Source organism: Dipodomys spectabilis, unplaced genomic scaffold (assembly GCF_019054845.1).
Source record: "Dipodomys spectabilis isolate Male_0828 unplaced genomic scaffold, ASM1905484v1 ptg000669l, whole genome shotgun sequence".
In the NCBI taxonomy this organism is placed as follows: domain Eukaryota; kingdom Metazoa; phylum Chordata; class Mammalia; order Rodentia; family Heteromyidae; genus Dipodomys; species Dipodomys spectabilis.
The window spans coordinates 6,803,626-6,827,866 of record NW_024871346.1 but is presented as its reverse complement, the minus strand read 5'-3'; the positions used below and the strand labels follow the sequence as shown (position 1 = coordinate 6,827,866).

Here is a 24,241-nt window from a genome sequence, read left to right as displayed (position 1 = left end):
TGTGTTAGAGGAAGGAATGGTAAAAGGGTAAAGATCTACACAAAAGTCTTTAAAAACACAATGCAAAAATGATTTTTATTCCTGATCCTTCTGATGTGCTAACCAACATCTGCTCCTAATCACTCGACAGCCCTAACTGCATGGAAGGCATACAGTAGCAGGCATTTTCACACAGTAAGGCTGGGAGAGATGCTACTAGAGTGTAAATTACTAATTAGCTCAAAGGAAGACAAAGAGAGAAAATACCTGTCACAGAATGCTGTTTACTACTTGACATATAATAAAAACAGCCCTGAACATTTCAGGAGACTGCTTTACTTCCCAGACTTCTATTAACATGTGAATGGAAAAGGAACCGTATTATAGTCTTTTAAAACTGCCCATGTCTCAGTAACAATAATACATGACTAGAAACAATGCCTTCCAAATAATTTGTAATTTTCCCGTCCTTATGAAAGGGAAGTGTTTTTAATTATTACAATCAGCTTTAATAAAGAGCCATATTTCATAGCTTTGATAATAGCTTAAGGGGGGGGACGAAAAGCAGCCCACAAGTACCATATTGTCCATTTGTCAGAATACAGCTAATCATTGTCTCACATAAATTGGACAGCCCTTTCTGCAGGTTACACCTTTACCAAATGGATGAGCCATCATTTTCATGAAGATTAGCGGTGACTGGAGGTGAGAAGGAGGTCAGTTAATTTCCTCAAATGACAACAATTGAGAAGACTCAAAATTTAGGTTTATTTTAGGGTGAGGTAATGGAATGGCAAGACATTTCTATTGATCCTCTCACTATAAACCAAACCTATTTGTATTAATCCCAACCAATATGCTGAAGCCAGTACATTTTGTTCTTTTATCATTCCAGCTCCTAGACACTGACTTATCTTCAAAATCTGCATTTCACCTAAACATTTTTCTGTCATGGTGTCCAAAGGCCCTGTATCTCCTTTCTCATGCAGCCATCACCAGAAGACATCAATGGCTAACCTACTGTGAGGACACACCACACCAGGTGACAGGAAGCTTCCCTAGGGAGAGGTACTGGACAACACAAGTTTTGCTGATGAAAGGGACTTATAAACCTGTCAGTCACATATGAAAGAATCTTTCTCAGATTATACTGCAGTAAACAGACCAAACCACCACAAAAATCTGCTCTAAATAGAATCTTGATAATCCTTTGCTCTAAGTGCTGTGACTAAAATTAAACATACACCAAACTCTGATGTACACAATTGAAGACACTGTTAAAATTGAGGCCATCATATGGATTTTCTGTTTTACTTGTTTAAAAATACTTATGTGAGAGAAAATGCTAAAGGAAATGAGGCAAGATAAAAAAAACAAGTGATGATTTAGAATAAAGGTAAACAAAAGTTCCTTTCTTTTCTATATTTTTTTTATTCCTGGCAGTACAGGGGTTTGAACCCAAAGCCTTGTGCTCAGGCTGACACTCTATACTTAAACCATGCCTCCAGCCCTGCTTTGTGATGATTATTTTAGAGATGGAACCTAACAAACTTTTCTGCCTTGACTGGCCACAAATAGTTATCCTCTAGATCTCAGCATAAACAGAAATATAAGCTGAATATGAATATATGCTCATGAATAGCTGTGCTAAAATTTAAATTTCTTTTCTTTCCCTCAAATAGTAATAATCTTTCAACTGCAAAACTGCTGGAATAGGGCTGGGAATGTGGCTTACTGGTAGAGTGCTTGCCTACCACACATGAAGCCCTGGGTTCAATATCTCAGTACCACATAAACAGAAAAAGCCAGAAGTGGTGCTGTGGCTCAAGTGGCAGAGTGCTAGTCTTGAAAAAGAGCTCAGGGACAGTGCCCAGGCCTTAAGTTCAAGCCCCAGGACTGGAAATAAATAAATATATAAACAAAAAACTGTTAAAACAAAAACAGAACCTTTCATACTAGAAAAAATAGTAGACAGGAAATGTGCAGTTTAGTAAATCATTTTTAAATTTGTTTGGAGTTATTTTGGTTCATAAATACAATTTTGAAAAAAAATAGAAGCAGGTAAGAATATCAGTGTAATCAGAGAATTATAGATATACATGATATTTGTCCCAGATTTCCTACTTACAAAGGATATAAGGTAAGATTAAGAACAGAGCTGCGGTGACTAAGGGTTGGCAAACAAGACCCGTTAAGAAGTGAACTAGACAAGCAGTGATGAATCTGCAGAAGAGCATACCCAGGATGACCACAAGAGCCAAGTGGAGGGCACACCACAGCCCAGGCTTTGCCAGCGCTAGGCCAAGCTCACAATCATATCCCTACCACTGGGGGAACTACAGCTCAGTTGCAGAGTATGCTTAGCATATACAAGGCCCTGAGTTCAGTCCCCAGCCCCCAAAATAAAGGTTAAATGCATCACTGGGTTAATATTTAACAAAAAAATCTAAACAATAGTTGTACTAAAAGAATATCAACTACCAAACAAGTCACTGCAGAAATGTCTTAGGTTTCACTAGGACAAGTCACTTACTCTGGAGAACCCTCTATTTCATCCCATGTAAAATGAGAACAGTATCAGCACCTACCTGAGAGGATTGCTAGGAGAATAAATGAGTTACAACTGGCAAAACACTAACCACAGGGATTGGTGCTAAAGCATTACATACAGGCTAGCTACTAGTATTAAGTTTATGAAGAACTAAGATTATAAAAATTACAGTAAGCAGACTTTTTTGAAATCAAAGCTTGACAACAGGCCAAGAGGAAACAAATACAAATATAGCATGAGGTATAGGCTAGACAGAAGACAGACCCTCCTGAGAGAGAAACAAGTACATGCTAGAAGAGATTATCTGCAAAGACTGCCAAGTTACCACTTAAGATTAATAAGAACAGGATAAATGCTGAGGTCCTTTCAAGGTCTCTTCCCATCCAAAGATTCTACAATTAACCAGAAACACATTTAATTATGTACAGCCTACTCATTCAAATTTCAAAATATAAATTAAAAAGGTTGGGATTTTTTTTGCCAAGCAATTAAGATTATAACCAAAATAAGCCTGGTGCCAGTGGCTCATGCCTGAAATCAGCTACTTAGGAGGCTAAGATCGGAGGATCCCAGTTCAAATCCAGCCTGGGCAGGAAAGTCCATGATACTCTATCTCCAATTACCACCAGAAATCCAGAAGTGAAGTTAGGGCTCAAGTGGTAGAGCACTACACTTGAGCAGAAAAGCTCAAGTACAGTGCAAAGGCCCTGAGTTCAAGCCCAATGACTGACAAAAAAAAAAAAAAAAGATTATAATCAAAATAAAGTTGAGTAGAATTCTACTTGACCAACAAGAGAAAATTTAAATTTTAGAGTCCTTATTGATAAATAGTACTATCTGAGCCAAAAGAACATTCATTGCCAGTTTTAAATATCAGCTGATATCAGACTCCAGTGGCTCTATCCTGTAATCCTAGATACTCAGGAAGCTGGCCTGGGCAAATGATTCCATGAGATTCTAATCTCCAATTAAATCACAGAAAAAGCCAGAAGTGGCCCGGGGGCTCAAATGGTAGAGTGCTAGCCTTGAGCAGAAAAGCTCAGGGACAGTGTGCCCAGGGCCTGAGGTCAAATTCCATGACCAGCTACCCACCCCCACTACCCCCCCCCCAAAAAAAAATCAACTGGGAGCTAACCATTTACAATAATCAGTGATTTAACACATTAAGTTAATACACAGAAACAAAAGGCATGACTCAAAAGACTCTTGGCTCTGGTTGAAGATAGTGTTGTGTGAGTATGTGCGTGCGTGCGTGCGTGCGTGCGTGCCTGCGTGTGTGTGTGTGTGTGTGTGTGTGTGTGTGTTTTCCTGGGGCTTGAACTCAGCTTGGGCACTGTCCCTGAGCTTTTGTGCTCAAGGCTAGGGCTTTACCATTTGAGTTACAGTTCCACTTTCTGGTTTTTAGTGGTTAATTTGAGGTAAGAGCCTTAGGGACTTTCCTGACCAACCTAGGTTTCATCGTCCTCAGATTTCAGTCTCCTGAATAGCTAGGATTCCAGGCATGGACCACCAACGTCTGGCTAGTTTTTACTTTTTTCTCTACAAATACCAAATTTGGGTAAAACAATATATATATATACATATATACATATATATAGACATTGCATTTAAAACAAATACATTACAAAAAACGTAAGAAAAATATATTATAAAAATGACAATATCATACATAGGACAACTTACTAAAGGCCAAATACATCCACCAATGAAAGGAATACACACACACACACACACACACACACACACACACACACACACAATGCAGTTGCAGGTACCTCACATCTGTCTTGCTCTTCATCTTCAAAGTTTACATTTCCAAACTAATCTCAAAACTTAGTAGCAAAAATAGTGATTAAAAAAAAAAAACACATCTTGGGGCTGGGAAGCTCAGTGATAGAGCGCTTGCCGTGCATGCCTGAGGCTCTGGGTTCAATTCCTCAGCACCACATAAGCAAACACAAAAAAGCCGGAAGTGGCACGATGGCTCAAGTGGTAGAGCGCTAGCCTTGAGCTGAAGAGCTGAGGGACAGCACTCAGGCCTAGAGTTCAGGCCCCACGACCCCCAAAAAAAAAATCTTGTTCAATTACTAAATAAAGCTACTAAACCTGAACACCTCTGAACTGAGTGCAGGAAACAGACCAGAAACTAAATGCTATGCCCTTAACATAGTTAACACTAAATTCAAAAAGAGTTAAGATTCTAAATAATTCACAGATATTGATAATTGATGTTTCTGATATCCACAAATAAAAATCATTTTTTGCATCTATTACAAATGTCATAAACCTAATTTTTGCAATTCATATAAATGCCAACAAACTAGTAGGTAGTAATCCCAAATATACCCAACTTTGAAATAATTATTTTGAGTTTTGAGGTGGTTATTTGTTGTGCTGGGGATGAAATACAGAGCCTTGTATATGGTAGCCTACAACTCCAACTTTTTTTTTTTTTTTTTTTTTTAATTTTTTTTTGGGTCCAGTCGTGGGGCCTGAACTCTGGGCCTGGGCGCTGTCCCTCAGCTCTTCAGCTCAAGGCTAGCACTCTACCACTTGAGCCACAGCACCACTTCCGGCTTTTTTCTTTTTGCTTATGTGGTACTGAGGAATCGAACCCAGGGCCTCACACATGCAAGGCAAGTGCTCTACCACTGAGCCACCTTCCCAGCCCCTACAACTCCAACTTCTTTTTTTTTTTTTTTTTAATTTTTTTTTTGGGTCCAGTCGTGGGGCCTGAACTCTGGGCCTGGGCGTTGTCCCTCAGCTCTTCAGCTCAAGGCTAGCACTCTACCACTTGAGCCACAGCGCCACTTCCGGCTTTTTTCTTTTTGCTCATGTGGTGCTGAGGAATTGAACCCAGAGCCTCAGGCATGCAAGGCAAGCTCTCTACCACTGAGCCACCTTCCCAGCCCTACAACTCCAACTTCTAATACAACTTCAGAAACAAAAGTATGTATGTAACTGAATGTACCCTAAAGCAATAATACTAATAAATAAAGAGTCTCAAATAGTTTGAGCCAGACATTGTTACTCATCTGTAATCTCAGCTACTCAAGAGATGAAGCAGGAAGATTACAGAGTTCTAAACTAACCTGGACAAAGGTAGCAAGGCTCTGTCACAAAAACAAAATAAAAACAAAAGACCTAAGGTGTCTAACTCAAGTAGTAGAGCACTTACTTAGAACATGTAAGGCCCGGGGGGCTGGGAAGGTGGCTCAGTGGTAGGGCGCTTGCCTTGCATGCATGAGGCCCTGGGTTCAATTCCTCAGCACCACATAAGCAAAAAGAAAAAAGCCGGAAGTGGCGCTGTGGCTCAAGTGGTAGAGTGCTAGCCTTGAGCTGAAGAGCTGAGGGACAGCGCCCAGGCCCAGAGTTCAGGCCCCACTACTGGACCCAAAAATAAAAAAAAAAAAAAAAAAAAAAAAAAAAAAAAAAGAACATGTAAGGCCCTGGGTTCATTCCTCAGTACCAAAAAAAAAAAAAGACTTCACATTTTTTCTTAAGCAAACATTACACAATCTTTTGGCACCATCAAACGCAGAGTAAATATTCATTCATAGTCTTAGCTAAATGTAAATGCTTCAGCATAAAAATCATTAAAATATTTTAAAAAAATAACATATTATCCCCAATTCCTTTCTTTTTTTTTATTTTTGTCAGTCTTGGGGCTTGAACTCTGGGCCTGGGCACTGTCCCTGAGCTCTTCAGCTCAAGGCTAGTGCACTACCAGTTGAGCTACAGAGCCACTTCCAGTTGTCTGGTAGTTTATTGGAGATAAGAGTTTCACGGTGGGCTGGGAAGGTGGCTTGGTGGTGGTAGAGCGCTTGCCTTGCATGCATGAGACCTTGGGTTTGATTCCTCAGCACCACCTAAGCAGGAAAAAAAAAAATCAGGCGCTGTGGCTCAAGTGGTAGAGTGCTAGCCTTGAGCTGAAGAGCTGAGGGACAGCACCCAGGCCCAGAGTTCAGGCCCCACGACCAGACCCCCCCCCCAAAAAAAAAAAAGTTTCACGTACTTTCCTGCCTGGGCTGGCTTTGAACCGTGATCCTCAGATCTCAGCCTCCTGAGTAGCTAGGATTACAGGCGTGAGCCACTGGCGCCCTGCTTATCCCCAATTCCTTATACTGCAAATTCCTTTCTTCCTTTTAATTTCCAAGTGTCTAAAAAGTGAATAGCTTCTAGAAACGTAATGTTAATATGGCTTTCTTTATTCCTAGTCATAAACTATTAGAGACAGTGGAGCTGTCCAAGACAGCTTGCAAGATTATCTTGAAGAGATTTTTTTGCATAAAAATTACTCATACACTCTTTAACCTAAAGGTAAGTCCACTAGTCTACAATCTTCCACAACTTCACAATTCTCCCTCTATTCCATTCTGTAAAACTGGTGAGCTCCACACAAAGCTAAGGGCAACTCAAAGCTCTGAGTTAACCCTCCCTCAGTGATCTTCACTAGTTGGTTATTTGCCTTTTCTCTGGTATGAGTTCTCAATACTCTCCAGCCACTGAAAAGACAATTAAGCAAAACCCCGGAAGGTTCACAGGAACAAAAAGATTCCCATCTTCATCCCAACAACAGTGTACTCTCCCCACTGAAAATGAAAATACTAGGGGAATAGGGCACCCTGCCCAGCACTTGTCAGTACAACAGGGTTCCAATACCAAAACTAGCACATTACACAGGCACAATGTTAAGTCAGCACAACCCATTTCCCCATCCTCACAACAGAAGAGAAATTCAGGGGTTGGCTGCACCCAGAATGACACTTTATCCTTCATCCAAGAACAAAGTCAAACCAAAATGGGTTTCATCGGTTTAAAGCAGACATGGAAGTCCAATTAAAAGCAATGAAAGGTGGTTGTGGATTCAAGATTCCTTGAAGACAGAAAGGGCTTTCTGGAATTCCTTACTTTTAGGGACAAAAGGACTCACAATTTCAACACACAATTCTCTCAACAAAGGACTCCTTTCCTATCCCTCCCGACCTCAGCCCTTACTTTTCAGTCTTTACCCGTCTCTTAAGTCCCCTTTCACTCACCATGGCTCCTCTCGTGCACCAAGGGCCCCTGCACTGGACCTTCGCTACCGCACTGGCGCCCTGACCCTCGCAGACCTGAGCATCTCGTGGGCCAGACGCACATTCGTTCCCTCCTCAAGGCCGTCTAGCCTAGCTCTGCATCCGTCAGGACTGCCCCAGCTTCCCTTCCCTTCTCTTCCATACTCCCCCGTCCCACCCCTCAAATCCTGGGGTCCATCTCTTCCTGCTCGCGGTCGGCTTCCTGCCCGGTCTTCTTCACCTCATTAGTTTCTAGCCTAATATCTTTGTCGAGCCCCTCCTAGGAGCACGAACCCCCCCTTCCTGCCCCGGATCGCCATCCCTTCTTAGACCCTTACTCTGTGGGCTCTTTACAGCCTTTCCGGTCCCAGAATTGCCCGATGAACGCCCATCCCTCTCATCTCTCATTCCCTTCGCCCTTCCATCGCGCTATTTCCGACTCCCCCGGGCTCGAGTCCGGGGTCTCGGGCGCCCCTCCCCGCTCTCCGGGACCCACACCCATCCCCACCTTTCCCGGAGGCGCCGGTCGCTCCCACCCCGGCAGCGCGGCGGCGGTGCCGGCCCCCGGTTCGACCGGCCACCCGGTCCGCCCGCCCGGCTCTAGTTCTCACCCTCGTCACGTCTGGCTCTCCGCCGCCCGCTCCCCCTATTCCCGACGACCACCCCGGCTCTGCCTCCTCGCCCGGCACCTCCAACTCTCACCCGGTCTCCGCGAAGCCCCCAGGACCCCTGTCCCCAGCCGGGGTCCGTTCCCCTCGCCGCCTCCCGTGCCCGGCTTCCTCGACGCCCAGCCGGCTGTGACCCTTCACTCTCCGCTCCCCGGCTTCCAGCCCTCTCTCCTCTGGACGCCCCTCATCGCCCTCTCCGCCCGGGCCTCAAGCTTCCCTTCCTCGGCTCCCCTCAGCCTTTCCCAAGCCGTCGCCCACCCCGCCAAAACGCGGCGCGGCGCGGCGCGGGCGCCGGGCCCCCGCCCCCGTCCCCAGCCGGCCGGCCCCGCCCGCGCGCCCCCCGGCCCGCCGGCGCTCGGCCCCGCCCCCTGCGCCGCCCGCCCGCCCGCCCGCCAGGCGCGCGCCGCCTTTGTCGCCCCTCACCCGGTGCAGGGGGATTTTGCTTCTTTAAGGGGAGGGTCAGCGTGAGGGAACTCCCGTCCCCGCCTCCAGCCTCGCAATGCTCTCCCCGGCCGCCGCGGCCCCCGGCCCCGGCCCGCCACCCCCGGCCCTGCCCCAGCGCTGCCCCCCCCCGCCCTCCGCCCCCTTCCCCAGCCCCCCTCTATTTACCGCCATCATCAGCACGCGCGAGCTGTCACCAGGGCGCGAGACAACTGACGCGGCCACGCCCCCTAAACTCCCATTGGCCCGCCTGCAGGAACCACGCCTCCGAGCCCGCCCCCCGAGCTCTGCATTGCGCCAACCGCGTAGCGCTGGGCCGCGACCGAGGTACTCGCGCCCTCTCCGTGGGTTCGCGCCGGAGGCGCTAAGTTTAGGGTCCGACCCGCGGCCGACTCGAGCAGGGCGTAAGGAGCGGCGGCGTACACCGGCGCTGAGAATCACCAGCCGGAAGTTTGGTTGAATCACAGGAGGGTAAACAAGGTTTACAGACAAAGAGCCTCTTAAAAGTACAGAGGCTAGGATCTGCCCCTCCTCTTTAAAGGGCCCGGGGTCCTCCCGGGACGCTTTCCGCCCCCTTCTCCATCCCCGGATTCCCCATACTCTTCGGCTCACCTCCAGCCTCTCCCGCCTCGGCAAGCACAGCTTTTCCCACTGCCCCGTCTGCTTTTGTTTTGTGGTCTTTAGGATCGCTCCGAGCCCCGGGGTTTCCGAGCCCCGGCGGCCAAAGTTACCGTCGGCTCCCGGAGGAGCGCTCCCGGGCTTAACTGGTGACCTAAGCGGGATTCCGAAGTCCAAGTGAAATCCCCGAAGTTGAGCGGAGACTGGGGAGGTGGCCCGGGACTTCTAGAGTACCGAGGGAGACCGTGGGGAAGTTGCCAGCTTTACAGAAGGATCCCAAATAAGACAAATGCTGCTACCATCCGGCTAAGGCAGGTAAAGACTTCACGCTTTTTAATAATAATAATAAATAATAAGCTGGTAACAGAACTAAACACGAATTATTAGCTACAGTGGTTCAAGGCTTCACATATGTAAACATGAAATAGGGAAGTAAAGATGCCAGAGAGAGAGAAGGGAAACGACAATGCCTCATCGAAAAGATTTCCAAAGACAGCTAAACTTGTACATTTTTAAGAGTACACAGAAGGCATGGAATGATAGGGTTTGGTCTGGTCAGGGTTGGTCCTTTGGTTCAAGAGTTACATTAGATCCCTCCATAAGAACTTAGCTCTCCCATTGCCATAACGGTTGTTTTTGCCGGTCCTAGGGCATGAACTCTGGGCCTGGGCGCTGACCCTCAGCTCTTCAGCTCAAGGCTAGTCCTCTACCACTTGAGCCACAGCGCCACTTTCGGCTTTTTCTGTTCATGTAGAGCGCTTGCCTTGCATGCATGAAGCCCTGGGTTCGATTCCTCAGCACCACATAAGCAAAAAGAAAAAAAGCCAGAAGTGGCACTGTGGCTCAAGTAGTAGAGCGCTAGCCTTGAGCTGAAGAGCTGAGGGACAGTGCCCAGGCCCAGAGTTCAGGCCCCACAACCGGACCCAAAAAATAAATAAATAATAACTAGAATAAAAAGGCAGATGGTGCTAGGCACCAGTGGTTTATACCTGTAAACTGTATTTAAATCCCAGTACAGGCACACATGATGCGCAAGCACACACACCCCTGCAGTATAGTCATACTCCAATAGGAACTAACAAATTCCCTCATTAAGCACAATGCAATCTCCACAATCTGGGAGGGAAAGGACAGGTGAATTCTGTTGTGGTTTGGTTGGTTTGTCTCAGAGCCAGTAAGAAATAAATAGGGAAGGGAATTCCCTAGACAAGGGTAGCCAAAGCTGCATGGCCTCTGGGAAGGATGGTGTAAGGGAAATCCAAGTGCTGTAAAGACTGATTTGACAACATTCTACCCAAAGGCAAAAACTCACATGGAGATCTCACCATCAAGGACTCACAGAGCAGACACCAAATCCCCAAGAGAGGCTCCAATTTATAATACTGTGGGCTCAGCTTTTCCGCGTGCCCAATAGAACCTGCATGATAGATAGCATGCAGACAATAACTGATGTGGAAAGGGAGGACGTAGCAAGGGAATCACAGGTCACATATCAACTATGAAGGTCAAATGTCTAGATATCTAGCCTTTTGGTTTCCTACATACTGAACAATCCATCAGTCTATCCACATATCTATTATGTGGTGCTGGAATTTGAACCTGGGGCCTTGAACATGCTGGACAAGTGTTCTACCACTTGAGCAATACCCTCAACCTCAGCACTTGTATATATTTTTTTTTTTTAAAAAAAACTATATTTTGTACTTGAACTCTAGCATTCATGATATCTGATTCTATGTGCTTTTATTTATTTTTGACCAGTCATGGGGCCTGAATTCTGGGCCTGGGCACTGTCCCTCACCTCTTCAGCTCAAGGCTAGTGCTCTACCACTGGAGCCATAGTGCCACGTCTGGCTTTTTCTGCTTATGTGGTGCTAAAGAATCAAACCCAGGGCCTCATGCATGCAAGGCAAGTATTCTACCACTGAGCCATCTTCCCAGCCCTCTATGTGCTTTTAAGTGATATGGGACCACTGTCCCTGATTTGACAATAGTACGTGATGAAGGAGCTTCCAGCACAAAGTGAGAGATAAATGAGTTCATAAAATAGACATAAAGTGAAATGGATGGGTAGGTATGCCAATTCTATAACTAAATATATTAATTAATGAATAAATAAGGATCACTACGGCATGAACTGCACATTTGAACCAGAATGTGGATTCTAGGAAATGATATAATTTCCACCTATATGTATTTCTGTAGCTCATCTCCATGTGAAATTTGTTTTCTATCTGATCATGAAAGGTGATATTCAAATAAACTCATAAAATATCTAGATAGACAGCACATACCTAGAAGTAAATGCCAGTTATGTCCACACATTGGGTTGTTTACTGCATTTTCCCCCTTCTCCTCTTCCTGATCTCACCCCGCTCCTTTTGAGTATCTGGTTCCTGGTGTTTTATTTTTGCTGATTTTGACTTTGCCTTTCTAAGGAATTATACTATTTGAGATCTCACTTGACCCTAACGTATTTCAGTTCATATGTCTATATATGCCTGCCTACCACCAAACTTGGCTAGAGGAGCAACAGGTCAGAATGAGATGGGGTGATCAAGATAAATTGTATTCATAAATGCCTTCATTAAATGATAACTCCTTTGTATAGTTTAAATATTAAAACCTCAAAAAAATTATTAGAAAGGTGATGTACAGGGGGCTTAGTGGTAATGTGTCTGCCTAGCATGCATGAAGCCCTGGGTTCAGTTCCTCAGTACCACACACACAGAAAGTGCCAGAAGTGGTGCTGTGGATCAAGTGTTGAGTGCTAGCCTTGAGCCAAAGAAGCTCAGGGATAGTGCCTGATGTACCGAGTTCAAGCCGCAGGACTGGGGGGGAAAAGTGATGTACAGAAGGGTTACAGAACTCAAATAATGACCATTGTTTCTTTTTGGACAATAAACCCCCTCTTTCATTCTGAAGCACTTGTATTTTAAGTTTCAATTTTTGATATCTGGAACACATGCTCATGTAGAACTTTTTTATTCCTTCCTTCTTTTTGGCAGGGGGGATGAGATAATGGGGCTCATACTCTCAGCTTTCTTGTTCACAGCTGGTGCTCTCTACCTCTTACTCACAGCTAGTGCTCTACCACTAGAGCAACACCTCTCTGGCCCAATTTAGGTGGAAATTCTAACCACTCCCCTTACTCTCCAGAAATAGGAGAGAAAATGTTCAGTAGTCACTTCAGGCAAGGAGAAGGGGCTACCTTCTTGGTATTTCTCCCAGCTGTGCCTGGCACCAATAGGTCAGGAAGAAAATGGAGTTGCTTGATGCTCAATAACTGAGGGAAGCCAGCAGGAGGCAGTGAGGGGACAGGAATAGAGACTCAAGTATCCCAAGGACAAGAGGAAAGTGTGGCTAGTGCAGAAATGGGTCCGTGGGTGCAAGACACAGACAAGATGAGAACAGTGGTTCTACCTCGTCAGTCTACCATTTGTGTGTGCCATCTGTGGTATAACTTAACATATCCCTTTAACATGACTAAAATAAACTAAAAACCTATCAATGAAATCCTCCCAATAATACTTCTATCATCTCTGCATCCTGAGTAGCTGAGATCATAGGAGTACACCACCACAACTGGAAGATGTTTTATTGTTTGTAAATGCTATCTAAAACATCTCAATTTTTAAAAAGCAAACAATAAGCAAGCAACAACAAAAGCAGGAGGAAGTGAAAATAAAAAGCACAAACTAGGAAGACAAACTGAGCTTCCTGTCAGCCAAAGCTACAAAGGAAACATAACCAGTACCTAACTTCTGTTGCAGAAATCCTGTTGCTCCTCATTGTGATGCTTTCAATGTTCCTAAGACCATCTCTGTATTTCAAATGTTAGCCTGGCTGAACTTTTATGCAGTAGGTGTGGGGCAGGCCAGTAAGGCATGCCCAACAAGTAGCTCCAAAACTCATAGGAGTCCTAGAGAGGTGACAAAGTGTGGATCAGTGTTCTGACCCTACATTCTGAGTGCTTAGAGAGGCCTCAATGATAAGATTAAGGCACGGGATACAGAACTGACTTCCCAGCACGACCAGTGCTCACCCAAGCTAAATCCTAAACAAATGTCTTTGTAACAGAGGTACTGACTACAAAGAACATTCCTGGGCAAGTCCTCAGAATTCCACGTAGCCCACGTCACCAATTGGGGCCAGCATCCATATCTTCCATCTTTTAGTTACAGAAGCATTTGTATTTTAACTGGGGCATAGACCACTCATATTAGAAGTTTCACATTCCAGCATCTCTTTTGACCAGTGATTTTGGCAACCCCTGCATTCATTCTTCCCTCCTTTCTCCCCCAGTGGAACAAGGACATGGAGCCAGCGAGTCTACTTGAATCTTGTGATCTTGTGGGTAAGGATAATGTGTGTGGGTTGTTTGTTTTTTTTTTTGGGGGGGGGGGGGAGGGAATTGACAATAAGACAGATATACAACTGGTTCCTGATGATGCAGTAAAATTTGCCCAGGAACCATCTGATTACCTCTGAACTATTAGGGAGAGAAAATGAATTACCTAGGAGGAGCTCCGGTCTTTAGTTCTCTTTCAGTAGTTAACCTGTGGCTTCATGTAAGTCACAATGAAAGCAGAAATGTCAGAAAGACATTCAAAGGACCCTGGCAACACCCTAAGAAAGTCAGTTCACAAATGACTTCAGCAAACTGGTCATTAAGTGAAAGGCGTCCAGCTGTGCCACCTCTTGACAAACAGCAGATGGGTCCTTGAGCAGAGGAGGGACTTCAGTACAAAATGGCCCACAAAAAGATCAAAGCATGATCACTGAAGCCTAGGCCAAGTCTTCAAGCTGAGGATACAGTTTTCTCTCTCCACTGCTAGGCCAGGATACTTCTGCCCTACCTTTTCCCCTGGCCACAGGATTAAGTGTCTCCATTCTTCATAATTACCATTCCTCAGAACAGGACAAATCCAGTAAGGCATAAAGTAAAACAGATGTTGATGGGGGGATTGCATGTGGGAAACAGAGGAGAAGAGTCTGGAACCCTGGAACAAACACCATAGCTGGGAAGCAAAAGGAGAGAAGCCTCCATGTCTGCCCAGGGTTTGTGGGGACCAGAACCTAATTGTGCAGCACCTGTTCCTCCTGGCAGTACCCCTGATAAGAGCTCAGCCAGAGTTTCCAGTCACTAACGAATCCCAGCCACAGGCACCTGCTGCTGCTTGCGGATCTTGTTGAAGAGTTCCATGTACTGGACCATGGTATCTGCTGGGCCATACACTCCATCATGTCTGTTCCCAAACACGGCAGGAGCTGCTGGTGTGTGGCTGCCTAGAAAACTCTGGAGGAACTCAAGCAGCAAGCTCCAGCAGTCACTCGCCACTACACAGGGGCCATATTCCACCTGGGACCAAAAGCACAGAGAATGAGGATGAGGATGAGTGCAAGGAGACCCAAAGACATATACTACCTATAGAATGCTGGTCTGCAGAAAATGTTCAAACACACTCCAGGGACTGAATACACCCAGCACCATTCCTATTGCATCTGATACTCTCATCCTAGAGCTGTGCCAACCCACTGCCCTGTCCACAAGCTCCAGAGGCAGATGCAAGCTCCTTCTGATTAGCCCCACTATGCTGAACAGCAACTCACGGAGAGCTCAAGAAAAGTCTGAGAGACAGCAAAGTGACAAGGAGAAAATATGGAGGGTAGGAAAGGGGTGAGGGAGAAGTACAACAAGCAGAGTGAACACACACTTGGATTTTTTTTTTTTTTTTTTTGGTGCAGGTCCCAGGCTTCTTGTGGTCAAGGTTGGTACTCTACACTTGAGAGAAAGCTCCACTTCTAGTTTTTTGGGAGGAGTTGTTTATTGGGTTTTGTTTTTTGTTGTTGTTGTTTTTTTTTTGGTCGGTTGTGGGGCCTGAACTCTGGGCCTGCACTCTTCAGCTCGAGGCGAGCGCTCTACCACTTGAGCTACAGCACCACTTCTGGTTTTATGGTGTTTTATTGGAGATAGAAGTCTCACAGTCTTTCCTGCCCGGATTGGTGTTGAACCGAGATCCTTAGATCTCAGCCTCCTGAGTAGCTAGGATTACAGGCGTGAGCCACCAGCACCCAGCTAGGAGTTGTTTATTGGATCTAAGAGTCTCGTGGACTTTCCTGCCCAGGCTGGCTCCTCCGGACTAGCTAGGATTACACATGTAAGCCATTGGCAACTGGCTTTCATACTTTCTTTTTTTGGGGGGGTCTCGTCGTGGGGTCTGAACTCTGGGCCTGGGTGCTGTCCCTCAGCTCTTCAGCTCAAGGCTAGTGCTCTACCACTTGAGCCACAGCGCCACTTCCAGCTTTTTCTTTTTGCTTATGTGGTACTGAGGAATCGAACCCAGGGCCTCAGGCATGCAAGGCAAGCACTCTACCACTGAGCCACCTTCCCAGCCCTTAAATGGTAAATTTTAAGGAGCCTTGCAAGCCTATGGTGTGTGAGTTATGTGCATGAGACATTGTTTTAATCTCATACCATGTTGCACGTATGGTAGGATTTTCACTGCTCCCAAGGCCAGTGATCACATTCCCTGTCATTTTTATTATGTGCACTGTCAGATGCAAAGATAAAGGTATAGCAAACTCTTTTCTCCCATGAAAATGTACGTGAAAAGGAAAGGTATGTGTTTGCCCCCCAACTCCAGAGGAGAGGCACGTGACCCAGGATTGAGAGCCCATCTCCCAAACATCAGTCCTGTGTGTTCCAGTATTTGGGGAGGATGGCAGGTCCCTCTACATTGGAACTTATCTGCCCCCTTGACCCTCCCTTCCCTTTTCCGACAAGCCAGCCATCCTAAGCTTTCTATTTGCTATGAGCTTGCTTCCCTCTCCCTCCCTGGGCTAGAGCCTGAATGATTCAAGAAGTCCAGATGCCCAGTGCCAGCAGTACACTTGGCTCCCAGTCCCCCAGGGTCTTACCTCCACAGAGATGCCCCGAGCACTGGGCCCCATTGCGACGGTGCCCACCTTCACCAGGAAGTCACAGTACTGGTAACGCGTGCCCCGGGTCTCAATCTTGCTGGCCTTGGCACTCTGGAAAAAGCCCTTGAGCTTCACCATCAGCACATCAAAGTTGGTGTCGGCGATAAGGCAAGGGCCGTTCTCAAAGAGGGCAAAGCAGCTCAGTGGGTACTCAGAGTTGTGCATCACGTACATCAGCTTCCCAGCCTGACCTGCAAGGGACAGGCGTCCTACTCACCATCAGGACTATTGTCAACATATCCCAGGATAGAAGCAAGTGCACAGAACAAGGCCAGATGGCAATCTAGCATTATCTTCTCAGATTAGGATGAGAGGTCCCCTAAAAAGGATAGCCTTGGGCTGGGAAGGTGGCTCAGTGGTAGAGCGCTTGCCTTGCATGCCTGAGGCCCTGGGTTCGATTCCTCAGTACCACATAAGCAAAAAGAAAAAGCCGGAAGTGCCGGGCGCTGGTGGCTCACGCCTGTAATCCTAGCTACTCAGGAGGCTGAGATCTGAGGATCGTGGTTCAAAGCCAGCCCGGGCAGGAGAGACCGTGAGACTCCTATCTCCAATAAACCACCAGAAAACCGGAAGTGGCGCTGTAGCTCAAGTGGTAGAGCGCTCGCCTTGAGCTGAAGAGCTGAGGGACAGCACCCAGGCCCAGAGTTTAAGCCCCGTGACCGACCAAAAAAAAAGAAAAAGCCGGAAGTGGCGCTGTGGCTCAAGTGGTAGAGCGCTAGCCTTGAGCTGAAGAGCTGAGGGACAGCGCCCAGGCCCAGAGTTCAGGCCCCACAACCGGACCCAAAAAAAAAAAGGATAGCCTTTTCCACAAAGGAAGGGAGAGAAGCAGCAGGCTAGACTGCATAGGCTAAAATCTACAGGAAAAGGGGGAGAGGGCAGAAGCTGAGAGTTGACAATAGCTATGTTGGCTCATAGGCAGATGCTTAATTATGATGACAAACATCTTGCACAGACTCCATACAATCCTTGACACGTTATCATACATTATGCATTAAGTAAAAATAAGGGATGGAAATGGAGCTCAGTGGCAGAGCACTTACCTAGCATGAGTGAGGCCCTGAGTCCCATCCCCAACACCTGGGGGTGGGGTGGGGGGATAGAATAACAGCATTTTGGCATCCCTATCTACCCTGGCTACTTCCTTCATTTATATCCAGGAAATGTCTCACAGCTCAGGAAAGAGAGTCTGTGAGCATGAGGCTGGAAGAGTGTACCAGAGCCCAACTCTGATTGGTTCAAATAGGTTGGCACTTCATTTGAAAGACAAAGGTGAACACCTGGAAAATTTTAAGAAGTCTGGCTGACCTGGGAATCAGCAGTACACAACCACAAAGAAAAATCAGGATCTAGGATCTAAAGCTCTAGTTTCAAGCATGATCTTTTACAATGGCTGAGTTTTCACATGCATTTGTTTTGTTTTGTTTTTCGGTCATGGGACTTGAACTCTGAGCCTAGGTGCTGTCCCTCAGCTCTTCAGCTCAAGGCTAGCACTCTACCACTAAGCCACCTTCCCAGCCCTGCATTTGCTTTTATTTACTCATTTATTGTGCAGTGCTGGCAAAGAACCTAGACATGTGTATGCAGGCTATGGAGAAGGAAGGATCTGCGGCACAGAAGGAAGGCGACATTCTAACAGGTTAAGAGTACAGCAATCGAAAGGAAGAAAAGGCAGAGGCAAGAGCAGGAACAGTGGGACTACCTTATGCTACATCAGCTAACACATGGCCCCGAAAATCAGCAGGCTCTTCACAGAATCTCTAACCCACATCACTCAGGCCCAGCTGCTAATTTATACCTCCAACCTTCTTCTAAATCCAGCTCAAAACATCATAGGTCAGAGTGCTTGCTTGCCAAAGCATGAAGTCCCGAATTCAAACTCTGGTATTGCCAAGGAGAACCATGGTTCAAAGCCAGCCACGGCAAGACAGTCAATGAGACTCTTATCTCCAATTAATCACCAAAAAAGCTAGAAGTAGATGTGACCCAAGTGGTAGAACACTAAACTGAGTGTGAAAATGCTGGGATTACAGGCATATATCACATTTGCTGGAGGGTTTTGTGTGTGTGTGTGTGTGTGTGTTGGTGATTTTCGTTTGTTTGTTTTTGGTGTTGGGCCTGAGTGCTGTCCTGACCTTTTATGCTAAAGGCTAGTGCTCTAACTAATTTGAACCACCACACTATTTCTGGCTTTTTTTGTTAATTAATTGGAGATAAGAGTCTCAAGGACTTTCTGCTAAGGCTAGCTTTGAATTGTGATCCTCAGATCTCAGTGTCCTGAGTAGTTAAGGATTACAGGCATGAGCCATCAGTGCCTGGTGAAAATTTTTTTTAAATCTTAGAAGTTATTATTTGCACAACTGTGTAAAGCAACCAGAACCTATGTTGCTATTGCTTTTTTTTTTTTTTTCTGTCAGAACTAGTGTCTTGTGCTTGCTAGCCATACCCCTAACATTCCTTTTTTCTTCTCTTTTAATCAGGCCTTAGAACTTGGGCTCAAATCACAGCCTCCTAAGTAGTTAGGGTTACAGGCATGAGCCACCAGTCCTTGGCACTTTCCAAACTTCTTATAGAAGACTTGAAGAGATGAATGAGAAAACTGATTTGTTGGGGACAGTAATGTATACAGGGGCTTGAAGCTAGATCTTCAGATTCTAATGTACTCCCCCCAAAATAACTCTTTGCTATTATTATATAACAACCTCATACAGTAGTTCTCAATGTTTCCCATGTACTGACTTACTTGTAAGTACTTTTTTTCTCCTTGTTCTGGTCTTGGGGCTTCAACTCAGAGCTTGAGTGCTGTTCCCTGAGCTGTTATGCTCAAGGCTAGCGCTCTACCACTTGAGGCACAGCTCTACTTTGTTTTTTTGCTTGTTAAATACAGATAAGAGTCTCACAAACTTTCCTGTCCAATCTGGCTTTGATCCTCAGATCACAGCCTCCTGAGTAGCTAGGATTACATGCATGAGTAACAGGTACCAGCTATATGTCTTTATTTTATAGGTAAGACAACACCACCAGGAAAAACCCAGAAATAGATACCATGCCAAATAGTTTCAGAAGGAATTCATACAGGGGTTGGAAGAATGAAAAAACCAAACAGGATAATCAAGCAAAACAAGCAACAGTAACACAGACCAGGCTCTGGTGGCTCACACCTGTAATCCTAGCTACTCAGGAGGCTGAGATATGAGGATCATGGTTCGAAGCCAGCCTAGACAGGGAAGTCCATGACACTCTTTATCTCCAAATAACCACCAGAAAACTAGAAGTGGTGCTGTGGCTTTAAGTGGTAGAGAGCTAGACTTGAGTGAAAAAGCTCAGGGACATTGCCCAGGCCCTGAGTTCAAGACCCACTGCTAACAACAACAAACAAAAAACAAGACAGTAACAGGAAACTCTGCCACCCCTAGGGCTGGAAAGATAAAGAAAAGATGTACTGATCAGATCCAGGGATGAGGGATGCCTAGCAACAGCCAGATCCAAGGAGACCAGCCAAGGCTAGAGAGACTACCCAAAGCAGGAAAGGAATACTATCGTCTTCCTTTCTCCTATCTAACCCCACCCCAGTGCTTTGCACTGACCATAGGTAACCACAAGGGGGCTTGGAAAATATAGTTTTTAGGGGAAGTACACAAAACAAAAACAGTAAGGAAATTTTTGGATATGTGTAGCATCTGGTTCTAGTGATGGTATCAGAAGGGAATGTCCAAACTGATTAACAACATGTATTCATTAAGGCTAGGGATGGTAGATCATGCCTGTAACTGTAGCTACTCAGTAGGCAGGAAGCTCTCCTGTTCCAGGCCACTCCAGGCAAAAGTGATTGAAAATCTATTTCAAAAATAAAAGCTAGCAATCAATAAAAACTGGCACATGCCCATCATCCCAGCTATGTAGGAAGAATGAGAGGACTGCAGTCCAGGCCAGCCTGGGATTAAAAAACAAAAACTAAGAATCTATCTGAAAAATAATTCAAGTAATAAGGGCTTGAGGCATGGCTAAAGTGATAGAATGTCTGCCTACCCAGTATAAGGCCCTGAATTCAAACCCTGGTACTACAGAAACAGGGGAGGGTATAGTTCAATTGTAGAATGCTTATCTTATCTGCAGGAGGCCCTATATTCAATCCTCAGTACTGCCTTCAAACAAACAAACTTGCTACATTAGAAAATGTTTACTTGCAGGAGCTGGCTGGTCAGGCTTGAGGCCTGTAATCCTAGCTACTCAAGAGGCTGAGATCTGAGGATCAAAACCAGCCTTGCGGGCAGGGTGTAGCTGAAGAGGTGGGAGGGAAGGGATGGTAGGGGAAAAACAGAGGAGGAGGCAACAATGCTGGATAAGAAATGTACCCATTACCTTGCTCATGTAACTGTAACCCCTCTGTACAGTATTTTCACAATAAAAAACTTACAAAAACATAAAAATAAGGGCTGGGAAGGTGGCTCAGTGGTAGAGCGCTTGCCCTGCAGGCATGAGGCCCTGGGTTCCATTCCTCAGCACCACATAAGCAAAAAGAAAAAAAAAAAAACGGAAGTGGCGCTGTGGCTCAAGTGGCGAGCTGAAGAGCTGAGGGACAGCGCTCAGGCCCAGAGTTCAGGCCCCATGACCGGACCCAAAAAAAATAAGAAATAAAAGCTAGGGCTGGGAATGTGGCTTAGTGGTAAAGTGCTTGTCTAGCATGCATGAAGCCCTGGGTTCGATTCCTCAGTACCACATAAACAGAAAAAGCCGGAAGTGATGCTATGGCTCAAGTGGTAGAGCACTAGCCTTGAGCTAAAGAACCTAGGGACAGTGCCCAGGCTCAGAGTTCAGGCCCCACGACTGTAAAAACCAACAACAACAACCCCCCCCCCTACACACACACAAACAAAACTGAAAGCTAGTGAGTGGTTCAAGGGGTACAGCACCCCCAAAGCACTCGCAGTGTCACCATCAGCACCAAGAGAAAGAAAGGGGGGGGGGGGAATGTATCCATTAACCCATTAAATGCGTATAATTTAAACTGTGTGTAATGGCACTCACACACCAAGTGGCCAACCAAGGCTATATAATGGCTTTAAGGCCAGCCTGAGTTACACAGTGAGATTCTGTCCCCAAATACCTAAAGTATAACTAGTGGCAGAAGTGCCTCTCTACCATGTGAAACACCCTCCGTTCAATTCTCAGCACTGAAAAATACAAAAATGTTCAAGCCTGTAACGCTGAGGACTGAGGTTCAAAACCAGCCTGGGCAGGAAAGTCTATAAGACTCTTATCTCTGATTAACCACCAGAAAACCAGAAATGGCTCTGTGGCTCAAAGTGGTAGAGCACTAGCTTTGAGCTGAAGAGCTCAGGGACAGCGCCCAGGCCCAGAGTTCAAGCCCCATAACTAAAAAAAAAAAAAAGTTCAAGCTACAACAAAACATTTAAAACAGCCCCTAGTCTAAGAGATGTTGGATCAAAAATGGATGAATTCAGAAAGATGTCCTACCACATACTTGAGAATATTAACACTGTCAGCAGAAAAGCACAAATGGAACTCCAAGCCAGGTTCCAGTCAGCCCCCAGAGCCATCTACTGACCTTGACTGCCCAGAGTAGCAGCAGCGGTATGGTAAGTCTCACAGTCCACACAAAATGTTCCTTGCTTTTCTGCCCCAAGCATCTCCAGCTTCCGGGTGAGAAGCTCCACTGTTTGTTGGACACTCTTGCCCTCAGCCACAGGCATCTGGGACACACTGAAAAGAAGAGCACCAGGTCAACAGGGTCCAGAGACACCACCCATATACTAACTGAACCACTTGCTTTCCCACAAAATGACAACTCAGCAGGTCCAGGAGTTTCCTTAGGCAACACTAACACTTGATCCCACCCCTTAAACCTAAGAAAACAAGAGGCAGAATATCTCCCATTGAGGCAATAAGTGTCCTGTCACACCAAGTAGAGGGTTGGCAGGTGGGCCAACATTCATATGAAGATGATAGCCTGTAGGCTGAGCTCTCAGTGATGTGGAATTAGACAGTGAGAAAGGAATTCCTTCGTAATGCTTTCAATTCTATATTCAGATGTCAAGAAGAAGAAAGTAGAAGTTTAGGGCTATATGTTTCGGTTTTTTCGGTCAGTCATGGGGCTTGAACTCTGGGCCTAGCCAGTGTCCTGAGCTCTTCAGCCCAGGGTGAGCACTCTACCACCTGAGCCTGAATGCCACTTCCGGTTTTCTGGGGGTTTATTGGAGGTAAGAGCCTCACAGACTTTCCAGCCCAGGCTAGGTTTGAACCATGATCCTCAGATCTTAGCCTCCTGACCACTGACACCCAGCTGTTTTGTTGGGTTGTTTTTTGTATTTTTTAACTCTTTGAACTTGAGCTATCTAGTAGAGAGCCACAAGTTACTGGAGGCTAGTGGATAATTTCCTAAACAAAGATAATACAGAGAACATTTCTCTACCATCAAAGAAAGCTCCATATGACAACCCTAAGGAACAAAGAGAAAAACAGGGAGTCATAGTCCTTAAGAGTGAGCAGAGGGGCTGGAAAGGTGGCTCAGTGATAGACTGCCTCACATGCCTGAAGCTCTGGGTTTCATTTCTCAGCACCACATAAACAGAAAAAGCTGGAAGTGATGCTGTGGCTCAAGTGGTAGAGCACTAGCCTTGAGCCGAAGAGCTGAGGGACAGCACCCAGGCCCAGAGTTCAAGCCCCACGACTGACAATAATAATAATAATAGCAGAAATGATATTTAGAATTTAATCAAAAAGTAGAAAAAATTATTTTCAAGGTTTCCTCCTATGGTGAGGCTTTCTACTTGGAATGGTAGGTTAACACACCCAACTATGCACCAGGAGAGGCCTAATGCCTTCAGATGAACTAAGTCTTCAAATCTTGCAAACAGTCTCTTCCTTTCTTATTTTTATTTTTTTTTTTTGGGTCCGGTCGTGGGGCTTGAATTCTGGGCCTGGGCGCTGTCCTTCAGCTCTTCAGCTCAAGGCTAGCGCTCTACCACTTGAGCCACAGCACCAGTTCCGGGTTTTTTCTTTTTTTGCTTATGTGGTGCTGAGGAATCGAACCCAGGGCCTCAGGCATGCAAGGCAAGCGCTCTACCACTGAGCCAACTTCCCAGCCCCGCAAAGGAGGAGGAAGAGGAGGAAGAGGCGGGGGCTGGGAAGGTGGCTCAATGGTAGAGTGCTTGCCTTGCATGCATGAAGCCCTGGGTTCAATTCCTCAGTACCATATAAACAGAAAAAGCCGGAAGTGTCTCTGGGGCACAAGTGGTAGAGTGCTAGCCTGAGCACAAGACGCTCAGGGACAGCGCCCAGGCCATGAGTTCATGCCCCATGACTGGCAAAAATAATAATACCCTGTATTCCCACTGCTTATTCCGCCACTCCGCTTTACTTCTGTCGGCAGGTAAGTCCGAGCTGGGAGGTCCTATTTCCAGCCATGTGCCCCTCACTACAAGTACTATAGCCACAGGGGTTGAAAGATGTACTAAGAAAAAGGGCAGAAGGTACAGAAGCACTGCAGAGGTGCCGGGGAAGACGCTCGCCCCGCCGCCGCCTTCCCGAAGCGTATCCACAAGGAACAGGCCTGGAGAAGGCGCAGCCCGCTGCAGGTCCGCGCACGGGCCCCGCGCCCGGGGGACGGCCCGTGGACCTCGATCCTCTCCTCCGCCCGGGACACTCCGGCCTCGGACGGCCCTGCACGACCTCCAGACCCGCCCTACAGAGGCCATGGCCGTCTTACCAAGTGACTCCCATGGCGTCGGCCCGGGAAGGAGGCAGGAAGAGGGACGCAGCGCTGTCCAACAGCCCACAACCAGAGAAACCGGGTACAAACCGTAGTCTCCGGAGAGCACGCCGGAAGTACGTAAAAACGAAGCGCCCGGTAGCGGCGCCCACGAGATGGGGCGTGTCTGGGCACTCCTTTGATGACGCGTAGGGTACGTCATCTTCAAGGCTCC

General features: G+C 46.3%; 2 protein-coding genes across 3 annotated transcripts in view; both read right to left on the bottom strand.

Moving 5' to 3' along the window:
* Positions 1-7,629, bottom strand: part of Usp49 (ubiquitin specific peptidase 49) — a 64,831-nt gene extending 57,202 nt beyond the window's left edge. Inside the window, exon 1 of the mRNA XM_042671821.1 lies at positions 7,570-7,629. The gene's annotated coding sequence lies outside the window, so the exon portion shown is untranslated. The remainder of the gene's footprint in view (positions 1-7,569) is intronic.
* A 4,541-nt stretch (positions 7,630-12,170) lies between these two features.
* On the bottom strand, positions 12,171-24,123 carry Med20 (mediator complex subunit 20). Of its 2 annotated transcripts, none has more exons than XM_042671843.1 (4): positions 24,025-24,123; positions 21,865-22,019; positions 16,236-16,507; positions 12,171-14,676 (listed from the first exon to the last, which is right to left on the bottom strand). In XM_042671843.1, the coding sequence occupies exons 1-4, from the start codon at positions 24,036-24,038 to the stop codon at positions 14,461-14,463; spliced, it is 657 nt and encodes a 218-aa protein (XP_042527777.1). In that variant the 5' UTR covers positions 24,039-24,123; the 3' UTR covers positions 12,171-14,460. The 2 variants fall into 2 exon arrangements, with proteins under 2 accessions (XP_042527777.1, XP_042527778.1); XM_042671844.1 differs by having other exon boundaries at positions 16,236-16,489.
* Between the last annotated feature and the right edge of the window lie 118 nt (positions 24,124-24,241).

What these genes read in the sequence shown, in the direction of transcription:
- Med20 (XM_042671843.1), bottom strand. An exon ending in TGCTACTCTGGGCAGTCAAG is followed by an intron (nt 16,508 to 21,864) that starts GTCAGTAGATGG and finishes GATGGTGAGTAG; the next exon opens with GACGCCTGTCCCTTGCAGGT. An exon ending in CTCGGGGCATCTCTGTGGAG is followed by an intron (nt 14,677 to 16,235) that starts GTAAGACCCTGG and finishes TTTTGGTCCCAG; the next exon opens with GTGGAATATGGCCCCTGTGT.